General features: G+C 47.1%; 1 protein-coding gene across 1 annotated transcript; it reads right to left on the reverse strand.

Moving 5' to 3' along the window:
* Nucleotides 1-593: 593 nt before the first annotated feature.
* On the reverse strand, nucleotides 594-11,009 carry NOLC1 (nucleolar and coiled-body phosphoprotein 1). The gene is made up of 14 exons (XM_075717941.1): nucleotides 10,899-11,009; nucleotides 10,756-10,811; nucleotides 10,504-10,625; nucleotides 8,776-8,891; nucleotides 7,855-7,996; nucleotides 7,231-7,337; nucleotides 6,391-6,541; nucleotides 5,366-5,506; nucleotides 4,860-4,949; nucleotides 3,370-3,516; nucleotides 2,581-3,144; nucleotides 1,754-1,866; nucleotides 1,285-1,365; nucleotides 594-1,000 (listed from the first exon to the last, which is right to left on the reverse strand). Exons 1-14 carry the CDS (start codon nucleotides 11,007-11,009, stop codon nucleotides 842-844), a joined length of 2,100 nt encoding a protein of 699 aa, XP_075574056.1. The 3' UTR covers nucleotides 594-841.
* Between the last annotated feature and the right edge of the window lie 1,154 nt (nucleotides 11,010-12,163).

Consider the following 12,163-nt stretch of genomic DNA (forward strand, 5'->3'; position numbering starts at 1 on the left):
TGCCTCCTAACCCATTCCCACTGAGCCAAATGTCACAACCTCCATGCAGTCAAGAGTTTCCACATATCTCCACTCCCCAACTATATTCCCAATGAGAGTGCTGTCAAGAGTGCCACCGTAGTACTACAGACCTTGGCCTTTCTTGACAACAGCCCCCAACTTGCAACTTCAAACACCACAGCTACTCAGCTTCTAAGGTGTATTTAGACTCTGCTTCTCCAAGTACCCTGGTTAGTGGCCTCAACAGGAGTGGAAGGAAGAGGAATGCAGGAATTTATTGCAAGATGAAACCATAAAAGAAGGAAACAGAAAAGAGGAAACCTGTCACACTGCAACTGTGAACTTGAAATGTCAGGTGGGGTTGGGGATTACAGCCAGAGGGTTCAAATCAGTTGTTGCTCTTACAGTAACTAGCCAAAGGCAAGTTACAATACTTGCCATTTCACAGGTATCCAAGTTAAACTGGCTGAAAAAGAAGTGGGAGGTTAAGATACAGGAGAATGATTTCTCTTTCTTCTACTAGATGGGCAGGAAACCAAAATGAAAGAATCACTGCCAGCCTTTTAAAATAAGACTGTAGAAAATTTAAGTCTCGGAGGTCACCCTAGTGGTGTCAATAACACCAGCTCAAGGACGGTTCCAAATTAGGGGCCTAAACCAGAATTAGAAATAAAAGGGGGAAATGTCCAACCATTCTCCCACATCCCCATGCTGGAGCTGCCTGCCCCACAATGGGCTAGGGGAGGTAGCAATCCAGGCAGGCTTGACATCCGTAATGTCCACATGCCCATCCAAGCCATTCTGATGAGCAGATGGTTTATGAATTCCCCAGGAAACATTCTCAGTCACTTTCAAACTTGATGGAATTTACTTCGGTCGATATAGTGCCCCCACGGTAGCTGCCTCGTTTTTTCTTTGTCTTCTCATGGCGGAAAGATTTGCCTTTAGTGAATTTCAGGATATTGTTAGCCTTCTCACCCCAGTCACCAGCTGCTCCTTTCTGTGAGGGATGAAGGAGGAGAGGAAAAAGCAATTCAGAGCAGCACCCAAGAGAGTAAAGGCAATGCGCTTTGCACTTCATCCTACCCAGCAAACACCAGTACATTAACACTGGAGCGGATACCACTCTCCCACACACCTCCTGCCAGTGCTCACACACTTTGTAACAGCACCTCCTGCTGGAAAAAGCACCCACCAGAAAGACTGCCCACAAGCGCGCCAAGGCCGCTCTGCCAATGTGTATTTGCAGAGGCCAAGGGTTACCACTCTGTCACCTAGCCCTACCTTTGCTTCAAATGAGTTATCAGCAACACGGGCATCCAGCTCAATCTCTTCTTCCCTTACACGGCGGAATGGAGAGGCTGGCTGTTAAAGAAAATGAGATACAGTAAGTGCACACACATGCATGATATTCCCTTAGTGACAACCTCCTTCCCTCCCTGCCCTGCAAATATTGAGCCCTGTTCAGGTCACTTCAATCTTTAAGTGTTTCTCAGATTCGTAATTCTTTCCCTTCTTCAGATCAGGCAGATCAGGGATGCTCCTGTGCAACCATATCCAATCAACCTTTGCCAGAATAATATTCTGCACATATGTGCACTCCCTAGGGTTCTCCAGACAAGCTTCAAGTGCTTGAGGAGGGAGCAAAAATACAAATCAATCCTGTGGGCCCAACCTCCCCCCAAAACAAGCCTACTTGTTCAGGAGGCAGAGATGCCTCTCCCACCGGTCACCACACTCCGCCCTCACTCACCCGTTTCACCTTGGGAACTGTGTGTGGCATTTTGGCTTTCATCTTTGCCTTTTTACTGTGTGGTGTCTCTGGCTCCTGAACATCTTCCCTCTTCTGTTTCTTCCTGATCGTGCCTGTTAGATGCACAGCAGTAAAACTTCAAAGGGAGTAACTGCAGTGTTGGGAAAGGTAATGGCATCTCTCCCCCAGCATGGCAAAGCCAGCGCTGACACAGGTGTGAGAATTAGTCCCTGCATTACCTCACCCAGAAAACAGACTCCTATAACAGACACTAATAGCCATTCTGGGCCAGCAAGGATTTTGCCATCTTGTCCTAATGGATAAAGATAATTTTGTGGAATAGGGTACCTCTATATTAATGATTTAGTGCACTTGAACAAGTTCTGTTGGTTAAAATTTGCCTGTTCTTGGAGTCACACAGTATGCACTTGCACACGTCACTAGTGCAAAGCTGTTTTCCTCCTGGAGGGATAAATATTGAGATTGTGCATTGGGGCATCACCTGTGGTGTCCCACTCAACACAGACAAGGTCCTCCAGCAGTCTGCCTTCCTGTCACTAACAATCTTGTGCATGCGCAGATGGCAACTGGCAACAACTGTACGGAAGTGTACTTCATGTTACCACAAATTCCATTGCCAGCAGATATTCAATACAGACAAAAAGGATCACACCAAATTAAAAACTAGCCCTTCCTTCTCAGTACTGCACCAGATGGCGTAATCTAATAGCACAGAGAGATCAGACTGAATATTGTTTAGAAAAGGCTCCCATTCATGCTTAGCTCAGTAACATTGCCTGACAGACCCACTTCCCAGACTGTAATACCTCCATTGACTTTTCCAGTCTCTTCTTCAGAGCTGCTTTCACTGCTGCTACTGCTGCCACCAGCTGCCTTAGACTTCAGGTTGTTTCCTGCTGGTGTGGATGCTTTTGCCTTCTCTGTGGGGGCAGTGGTCTTAGAATTGTTCTGTGCCCCTTTCCCTGACTTTTTGGGCTTCTCATCCTCTTCACTGGAACTATCAGATGAGCTGCTACTACTACTAGAAGCAGCTGCCTTCTTCCCCACAGTTGCTTTTGCTACCCCTGTAGGTTTGGCAGCTGGTTTCACTGCTGGCTTCTTTTCTTCTTCTTCACTGCTTGAGCTATCGGAGTCAGAAGTGTCTGCTTTGGGAGCTGGGGTAGAAGGTTTGGATGCTGGCTTACCCACTTTGCCAGGTAATTTAGCTGGAGTGCCTTTCTTCATCTTCTCATCCTTAGAGCTGCTGGAGCTGCTGTCTGAATCAGAGCTACTTTGTGCTTTCTTTATGGCAGCTTGTGACTTCTTTGTTGCAGGCGCTGCCGCTTTAGTTGTGGGCTTCACACGGACCTTCTTGTCAGAGCTATCAGAATCTAGAAAGGAAAGGAAAAGAATAATGAAGGCTAAGCCCCATTCCTTCAACATGAAGATTATGTACAGATTCAATGTTGATACACAGTGCACTTCATTAGCTGCTTGAAACAACACTGCAATGGGTATTCCTGTCCAACTGCACCCCCATACTCTGCCTAGAAACACAGACGTCTGAGCAAGCACAACGTGCATGTGGAAATTCTCCTTTTCTCCTACCCCAGTACCTGAGCTGTCTGAGGAGGAACTGGAGTCTTTCTTTGCTTGTCCAGCCTTGACAGCTACTTTTGCTGATTTGGAAGTGTTCTTTATCACAGGTTGCTTAGCTGGGAGCTTACTCCCTACCTTCTTCTTGTCATCTTCAGAGCTAGAATCTAAACAAAACAAAACCAACCAACCAAAAAAAAAGATGTTAAGTTAATAAGCTCCTGGTGCAAGTTACTTTAGTAATAACACATATATAACTCATGGGGAGGTGAAAAGCAAAATGGGTTGTGGCCCAAGGCTGAGCCACTAGGTAACTGGCAATAAGCAGTATTTGGTGAACACTTGAATGGTCAGGAGACAGCATTCATCTTTCCATGTATCTTCTTTGTTGGGAGGAAGTGGAAACAAGCAGTTTAAATTCTTCGCTAATGCATGCACAAGGAAGCAGGTATTTTGAGAATAATGTAGGAGAAGAGGTACGGAATAAGGGACTGAAGAAAGTACAGCTACCACCAAGAACAAACTCAGGGAGAAGAGACATCGAGAAAAGAAGCTATGTGGTAACGATCAAAGAACAGGCAAGAAATTAGGCGATAAAATTGACAAAGCAGGAAAAGCAAGACAGCAACCGCACAGTATCTCGTTTTAGCTTTCTATTTCCTGTATCAGATGTGTTTAGCAGTAGTCTGAGGATGGACTGGAGACTCCTGCATACAAATATGCCTTTGTATTGTACCTCACAGCAATCTGGAATGCTAAGCCTGATCCAGTCCAACATTTCTGAACACTTTAATAACAGTAATCAAAACCTTGTCCATTTGTGAGAAACTAGGCAACAAAACCAGAAACCACAGAACTCCTGCCCCTTGCTGAAGGGTCATACAGTCTAGTGCTAGCTGTCTGCAGATACAGGCAGCTGCCACCCACAGTCCCTGCTGTGGCACCAGAGATGTTGAGATATACAACAGCAGCACCTTGAACTTGTGAGATAAGAAATGCAGCACATAGGGAACTTACATGGGAAATACAGCACTGCAAATCTTAAACCTGATCAACAGAAGATACAAGGCACACTGCCCCCATTTCTAGGGTCACATTAGGAGAAGGCATCTTTTGAATATTTTGCACTTGGTATGGCAATAACATTTTTTATTTTGGAAACTTCTCCCAAACACAATGGGATAACAGAAACCAAAAATCTTGACACAGATCCTCAAAAAGTGTAGCCATTAACCTTTCTGTAGAAACCTGATACACATGATGCCTCACCCTTTCCATCCAGCAACATGCAGACCTTTCTGCACTTGCCAACGGTCTCATTGGTGTCTCATGGTGAGACTCCACTCTGCATAGCAGGCTGCTGTTTTTCAATTTCATGTCTTGTTAGCTATGGAGACTGTGAAGCTTTCAAGCTCATATGCTAAGAATCTTAGCGGATACATCACTATACAGCAACCTGGCCAATAAAAACATTAACACAAAAAAATCAAAACTTTGTTTCTTGAATTACCTGAGTCACTGTCAGAACTGGATTCAGCCTTCTTGGTAGTCACAGCTTTGTTTTTGGGGCCAGGGGTTGTTTTAGCTACTACTGCTTTGCCTGCAAAAGCAAGTTTAAAATTAACAGGCCACATCCATACCAAACCTTTGTCCCAAGATCCAAAACACTCCAGATGTGAAAAAGCTCCCTTCTCAGTGCACCAGCCATTCAGCCAGCAAGCACATCAGAAGCCAAGCAAGGACCTGGCCAGCTGCAGTAACGGGCCCAGCTTGTTCCCACTGAACTAGATCCTGATGACTTTTCAAACCAAAGCAATCCAACCTGCACACAGTTTGGATCCACAGGTTGTACACAGTGCTGTTTGGGACGCCTTCAAATTACTCAGAAGCTTCCAGAGAAGCAAAGAGCAACAGAGACCAAAGCCAAATGGCTTTTTCAAGGAAACGAAGACATTGCCAAAACATTGTCTGCACCATGTAGTACTTCCTCTGCAGCCTCCTCTCCTCACAGCATACCTGCTCCTCCCTTTGGGGGCACCTGCTGTGCCTCATCACTGCTGTCTGAAGAGTCACTGCTCTCAGCCTTTTTTGCAGGAGCCTTGGCAAGGCCTTTCTTTGTCTGCGTAGCTTGAGGAGGTGGTACAGCACTGTACTGACCTATGAAGAGAGACACAGCATTCACATGCCTGCATGATAATGCGAGCAGCACACGAGATGTTTGTTGTAGTTAGAATAAAGCACTTCTGCTATTTGGTTCCATTTATTCCCCTTCTGTAGCTACAATCAAAGATACTAGCTTATAATTTCAAAGGTTACACCCACCCTACTGCTACCTCCTGTTTCTACTGTTGAGTTTAAATCTCCTCTCCGGGTACAGCTGACCCAACCACCTTTGCAGAAGTTTTCTCTGCACTTTTAGAAAAATAGGAGCTTGTGTTGCCAAGCTTTTTCAGCAAAACACAGTTGTCAATTGTTGATTGTTTTCATTTACTGCCTTCTCAGATCCTCTGGTTAGAGAACCAGACTGAGTTCCGAGGCTTGATCCTCCACTCAGATCAGCTCTCTACTGGAATCCTAAAAGCACTATACTATATTGAACAAAGGCCCATTTAGCCCATCAGCTGGATTGCAACTGAACAGCCCACGATACTTCACAAAACACCTAAAAAAGCTTAAATTGCGCAGTTACAGAATAACCAAACCACTGGCAAATTAATTCCCAAATCCTGGCAGACAGAAAACCTGCAAGAAGAATGTACTTAAAGGCTCCCTGAATAGAAGACATGCAGCAAACCAAGCAGAGTCCATCACATCTCTCTCACTCCCCATCCCTTGCTGAGGGAGGAATTGAATTGCAAGCTTAGCCCCAAGAGCACACATGAAAAGAGCTGCAGTATTTCTGGTTCACGATACCACCACCAGCACCACCTGGAATCTTGTGTGCAGCAAGACTTGCCTGTGCCCTGCACATGCTTCTCCCAGGACAGTGGAACTAGTGGAAAGCATCCTCCGACGTAGCAGCAATGGTATCTAATACTTACCAGACTTTGGCTTTTGTTTTGCAGGTGGCTTTTCATCGTCTGAGCTGTCAGATGAGTCCTCACTACTGGAACTTTCCTTGGCACGTTTGTTTTTCCCTGGACATGCTTGAGTGGCTGCAGGTTTCGGCAGAGGTGATTTCTTGGGAACAACCTTATCGCAAGAAGGAAAGAAATACACATTAAGGAAGAAGCTACAGAAATCTTGTGGGGATAGCTGGATGTGGATCTTGTTTAACTCTAGGCCTCACTTAAGAGAGCAAATTTTGAAGACGAAGAAAGATCAACGAAGACTCTCAAATGCAAATTTTAGGAAACACATGAGCATCGTGATCTTTCTGGCCACTCTGCTGTTGTTTTCTGTTGCATGAATCCCTAATGAGGAGCTCCTCTAAGGGACACGGAACTGACTGAAATTGTAGCAACTGCCACTTGATTAAACACAACTACAAATATTTCTGTGTTGCAGAAAACATTTTTAAACACTCCATAGTGGAAATCTCAAAGTTACAAATAGCTAAGCACAAAAGAGTGAAGCAGAAGTGAACGTATAATGGAGACTACAATACGGTTATGACACAACAAGATGTATTCCTGTAAAATGAAGGAGCAGAGGAAGTGGTAAGGAGGTATTAGGGAAGAAAGCCAGTGCACAGAGAGGTGCTAGAACACATAATCCCACTGTACAAAGGAGAAGGAGGTACAAGAGCCACAAATGCTGTGCTCAGCATCTGTGTAGTCTGTACCTTTGCCTACACATTTCACAGTCCCTACAAGACAGATATACACCCAATCTCACCAGACTTCTACACTGTTCATGAAGTTTTTCACGGTGTAATTTACCTTCTTCGGGGCAGCCTTTTCCTCATCAGAATCTTCACTACTGCTGCTACTGCTGCTTGCTGCTTTTCCATTGACCGCCTTGGTGGCTGCCTGGGCAGCTTTACTTGCTTTTGAGATAAGTAAAAAGGGACATTAGAAAACATGCTATGGTAGATGAGGGGTAATTGCATTCAGCATAAAGTATCATAGAGAGAACTAAGAACCCCAGGAAGCCAATAGAGCAGATTAAGGCAGTACTGCAAAACTGTTGTTTTATGCTACTACAAGCTTAAAGAAAGTTTTCAGAAAACTGTCCATTCTAGCTCATTGGAAGTTCCAGGACTAAAGGCTAAGTAAAGATCTTCCCTGCTCTTTGAGGGGAAGACACTGGCAAAAGCACAACTTAAGCAGTTAAGCTACTTAAGCAAACAGCGCAGCATTTGGGACCAGACATTTCATTTGTGATCAGTTCTACACCTATTCCATGTCAGAAGCAGACTGGACTTGAGTGCAAGTGGCAGTGACAGCAGATTTGCAGACTGCTATGTTAATACATATGCCTTTGCATGTAAGTACAGTCCCCCTCACTCCTCCCCTGGCCTTTTCGGTTTTGCACTTTGACTCATGATACACAATAAAAGGTACCTGATTTAGGTGTTGCTGGTTTTGGTGGCTGTTTCTTTGGTGCTTCTTCATCTGAGCTGCTGGAGTCAGAGCTGGAACTCTCTGCTTTCTTCTGAGGCTGGATTTTGGTTCCAGCTGGCTTCACCATGGGTTTTGCACCTTTCTAAACAACAGGAGTGAAAACTGATTGGCCCTTGTAGCCATGAAAAGAAAAAGAGGCTAATAAGTGGGACACACGTACAGAGACTATAAACAGCTGTCTTTCACAGAGGTTACCATTTTGACTTGGGAACACCACTCTGCCTAATGGTTAGGGCCTGAAAATCCCTGGATAACAATTGTACTCTGGGAAACCTCCCAGCAGCCTATGGGAGACTTGCTTTGCGTCTCAGTCTCCAGTTCTGCCTCCTCAAAATGGGGCAGCTCTGGGGCTGGCCCTGTGCTCTTCCTTTTCCAGATCATACTAGTTTGAAGACTGAAAATACTGACTGGGCAACTCTGGTTGGTTTCCTCTAGTGTACACTGACATCATTCTTCCTCCCTCCCACTTCTCAAGACCACGACTGCAACAAGAAAGATATGATTCTCTTTTTATATATACATATATATATATGTAGAAAAAGATCAAATTTCTTTCAGTGATTGTAAATAAATCTTTCTCTGCAAAAAATGTAAGCCCTGGCAGTCTTAGAATAAAAGCAAGGAGCAGACTTGGACAGGGAGCAAAGCGGGTGCTACACATGAAATTAATTTTTCACAGGACCAGTCCAAATGGCACAACATCCACTACAGAAATGACATCTTACATTGCACCTGCACCAGTCTAGGCACTTCATAGTTCAGGAAAAGCAAGCCCAATTTCAGAGAGAATTCTGCTGGTCAAATTTGCTATTATCCACCACTGTCAAAAATGCATTAAGGACACTGGAAAGAAAAGCTGACCTTTGTTGGCTTCTTCTCCTCCTCTGAGTCTGAATCATCACTGGAGTCCTCGCTGCTGCTCTCTGCCTTCTTGGCTGGAGGAACTGCTTTTGCCTTGGGCACAGCTACTGCTTTAGCTGCAAATAAGGGACAGCACACATGGATGATAAGTTGATGCACAACCTTCACATACCTATATCCCGCACTAGTGCGTATATCAGGGCAAAAGGATATACTAAGATCATTAAACCATCACCCAAGATCATAACGCTTTGTTTCTTGAGCAGGGCGCAGCAGAAGACTCCAAAATGGGTAGCCAAGAGGATAAAACCAATTCCAGATTTTATCTTTGTTATGTACACATTTAAGTGCAGACTTCTATCACCAAAAAGGATACCCCACAAGGAAAGTGTCCCCACAATCTGAGATAACATTAACCGGGTCTGCACACCTTCCAGCTTACAAAAACGCGTTGAACAAGCACCGATTTCCAAGGAGAACTATTGCAATGCTGTGTTAAGGTTCCAGACACTTTGCTTAATGTGTTTTAGCCAAATCTACTCCTTCCTGGTCAGCAATTGCTTTTTAATAATATGGAGCAAAATAAATCATCTTGCCTTAAGTTATATTTGCAACTGTCCTCATCAAATAAAAAAAATCAGATCTAAGTTCAAATTCAGCTTCAGGATGGCTCAAGTCAAAGACCAGTTTTCTTTCTCTCTCTCTCTCCCTCTCCCTATCTACTAATTCTCACCTGCAAATCTACCGCTAGATATACACAAACTTGGGTACACCATGATTAAGGCAAGGTGTAAGAACAATTTCAGATAAAAAGGGAAAAATACAGCTCACCACATACCAAAGTGCAGTGGAGGGATGTATTTTTTGATAGCACTAGGACACAAGCTTAAGAGAAAGGAGGGTAGTAACCTCACGCAAGCACCAGGTGAGTAAGGATGCCTAGCATTTCTGTAGAACTTGAGGATATCGTGTACAACTGCTCTGCATCAAACAGGTCACGGTGCCCACCACTACAGAGGAGCCCGATAAATCCTAGCCATGCCAGAGTTTTGTCAAATTATGCATATTTTAACAAATGTGAAAGCACCTATAAAACCTGAATCAGTTTTCCAACAATAGCACGATGAGAAACCATTCTTTAAAGCTCTCAGTGAAACTGAGAGTCCCTGGAAAATAGCACGGGAAAAAAAAAATCATGAGGGAAGTGCCTACATCCCATGAAGACAGTGCCAGCCCAAACTACATGCACTCAAAAAACCAGTTTTACCCAATATTTAAACCAACACATAATTTGAAAGTGCTGAAGCAAGTAGGAGTAACCCTGCCAAGATATCCTACCAGTGAGCGTTTGGAAAGCAGAATCTCAATACAGTCAAGGTAACAAAGGTGCTACTGCAATAGCACCTTCAAAACTCAGCACAGCCTAATGCCTTCACCAGTCTCAGGCAAACGAGACAAAATGACCAGCTAAAACATTCTAGCGGACACAAACCCTGACGTGCTTAAATCATAACTGGATGAAGAGAGATCACCCCTAGCTAGGGTGAAACACACCGTACATGCCATGGGCAAAAGACATGCCAGAAACAAGATGGGTCAATACAAACCCAGACCTTGATAGCCGCTGAAGGGCCTCAAACGAGCCGCGGAAGCCGAGCTCGATACCCAGGTGAGGAGCCAGCGTCAAACACAACCCTGGCCTGCCCCAGGGCCGCCCCCAAACCCCACCTGGTTTCTTGGCCGGGGGCGTCTCGTCCTCCTCGCTGGAGCTGTCATCGCTGCTGGAGGACGGCTTCCTCTTCGCCTGGGGGCCGTTGGGGACGAGCTTTCTCTTCTTGGCCGCTGGAGACCTACCGGGAGAAAGGCTGAGCCGGGGACCACGCGGCGAGGGCCGGAGGGCGGCGGCTGCTGCCGGAGGGAGCCCGGCAGCGCGGCGGAGCGCCCCCCGGGCCCGGGCCCCGCCGCCGGAGGGGCACTTACTTCAGCCAGTAACTGAAGATGTCCAGGAGGGAGGCCGCGTTGGGGTCCTGCTCCTTCTAAAGCAAGAGAGAGGCCGCGTCAGACCCCCCGCCGCGCCGCCCGCCCCCCCCCCCCCCCCCCGCCGCGTCGCCGCCCCCGCTCACCGCCGCCGCCTCCCTGGCGAAGGCGCGCGCGGCGCCCTCGAAGCGGTTCTCGCGCAGGAAGGCGAGCACGAAGGGGAAGAGGTCGCTGGGCACCGCGCGCCACTCCGCCATGCTGCCCCGTCGCCACGTGCCGTCTGCGCGCACGCGCGCGGCGCGCCGGCGTGCGCATGCGCGCGCAGCGCCTCGGCTCCGCCCCCCCCGCCCCCGCCATCTTGGCCGGGCCGCGGCTGAGCGGAGGCGAGCACCGGCAGCCTGCTGGCGGGGCGGGCGGGGAGGCCGCGCAGAGCAGGCACCCGTGAGGCACAGCCGCCCTCCCGGCGTGGCGTGGGGGGGATTTGGAGAGGCCCCGCCCGCGTCTGGGTGAAGGCTCCAAGCAGGGCGGGAAGGCTGCGTGTGGTGCAAAAGGCGCAGCGGGGAGGAGGAGGAGGAAGGGGGAACCCGGGACAGCCTTGGCAGGGAAACTCGGGAGTACGCACGTGAAACTGGAAGAGAGAAGACTTCAGTCCACTTAAACCCCTTCCTCCCCATCAGGCTACTCCTGGTTGTAATCCATTTTAAATACGATCAGTGAAAGGAGAATGGTAGGGAGCAGAAGGAGCAGGGCTGCTCCACGGAGGAGAACAAAGTGGGAGCGGTGGGCAGCCTCAGCGCTGGCAGCGTCCTCGCCAACAGGGTGCAGTCGTGCATAGCTTGAACATGGCAGGCAGAGCCAGATGCTGACAACAAACTTCATCGGTAGTCCCAGGAAAGGTGAGCTACGAACCAGGTCTAGGATCCACATGAGGAATCTGTTCAGGAGCAAAGGGAGATGGTACCAGGTGAAATGCTGGGGAAGAAGTAGCACTAGGGGTCTAAAGGGACTATCTATAAGATGCAGCTAGAGAGGGAATTGGGGACAGGATTACTTACAACATAGGTTTGAAGGGTATCAAGAAGGTAATGTTGGAGATAGGACTTGAAACAGAAACACCCACAAGATAGGGTAGCACTGAGGACCCAAGCCTGAGCTGAAATGGAGCTCCTGGGCCTGTGGGCAAAGGGTGGGTGTGGAAGCCCCAGGTGAGGCTGATCAGGACGAGCATGGCCTGTTAGGGTACTCAGGACCCTGATAAGAGATTTCATTCAGCTGTTGTGTAATGCCATGGCTTTAAATTGGTCATTTCTCCACTGAAGTTTTTTCTTCTGTGAAACTGGAGGTTTGCTTTAATGAATGTAGTGCTCTATTCTTATTGCTTTTATGATGGGGCTTTTTTGATTCTCTTTGA

This window comes from Pelecanus crispus, chromosome 10, assembly GCF_030463565.1.
Source record: "Pelecanus crispus isolate bPelCri1 chromosome 10, bPelCri1.pri, whole genome shotgun sequence".
Classification (NCBI taxonomy): Eukaryota; Metazoa; Chordata; class Aves; order Pelecaniformes; family Pelecanidae; genus Pelecanus; species Pelecanus crispus.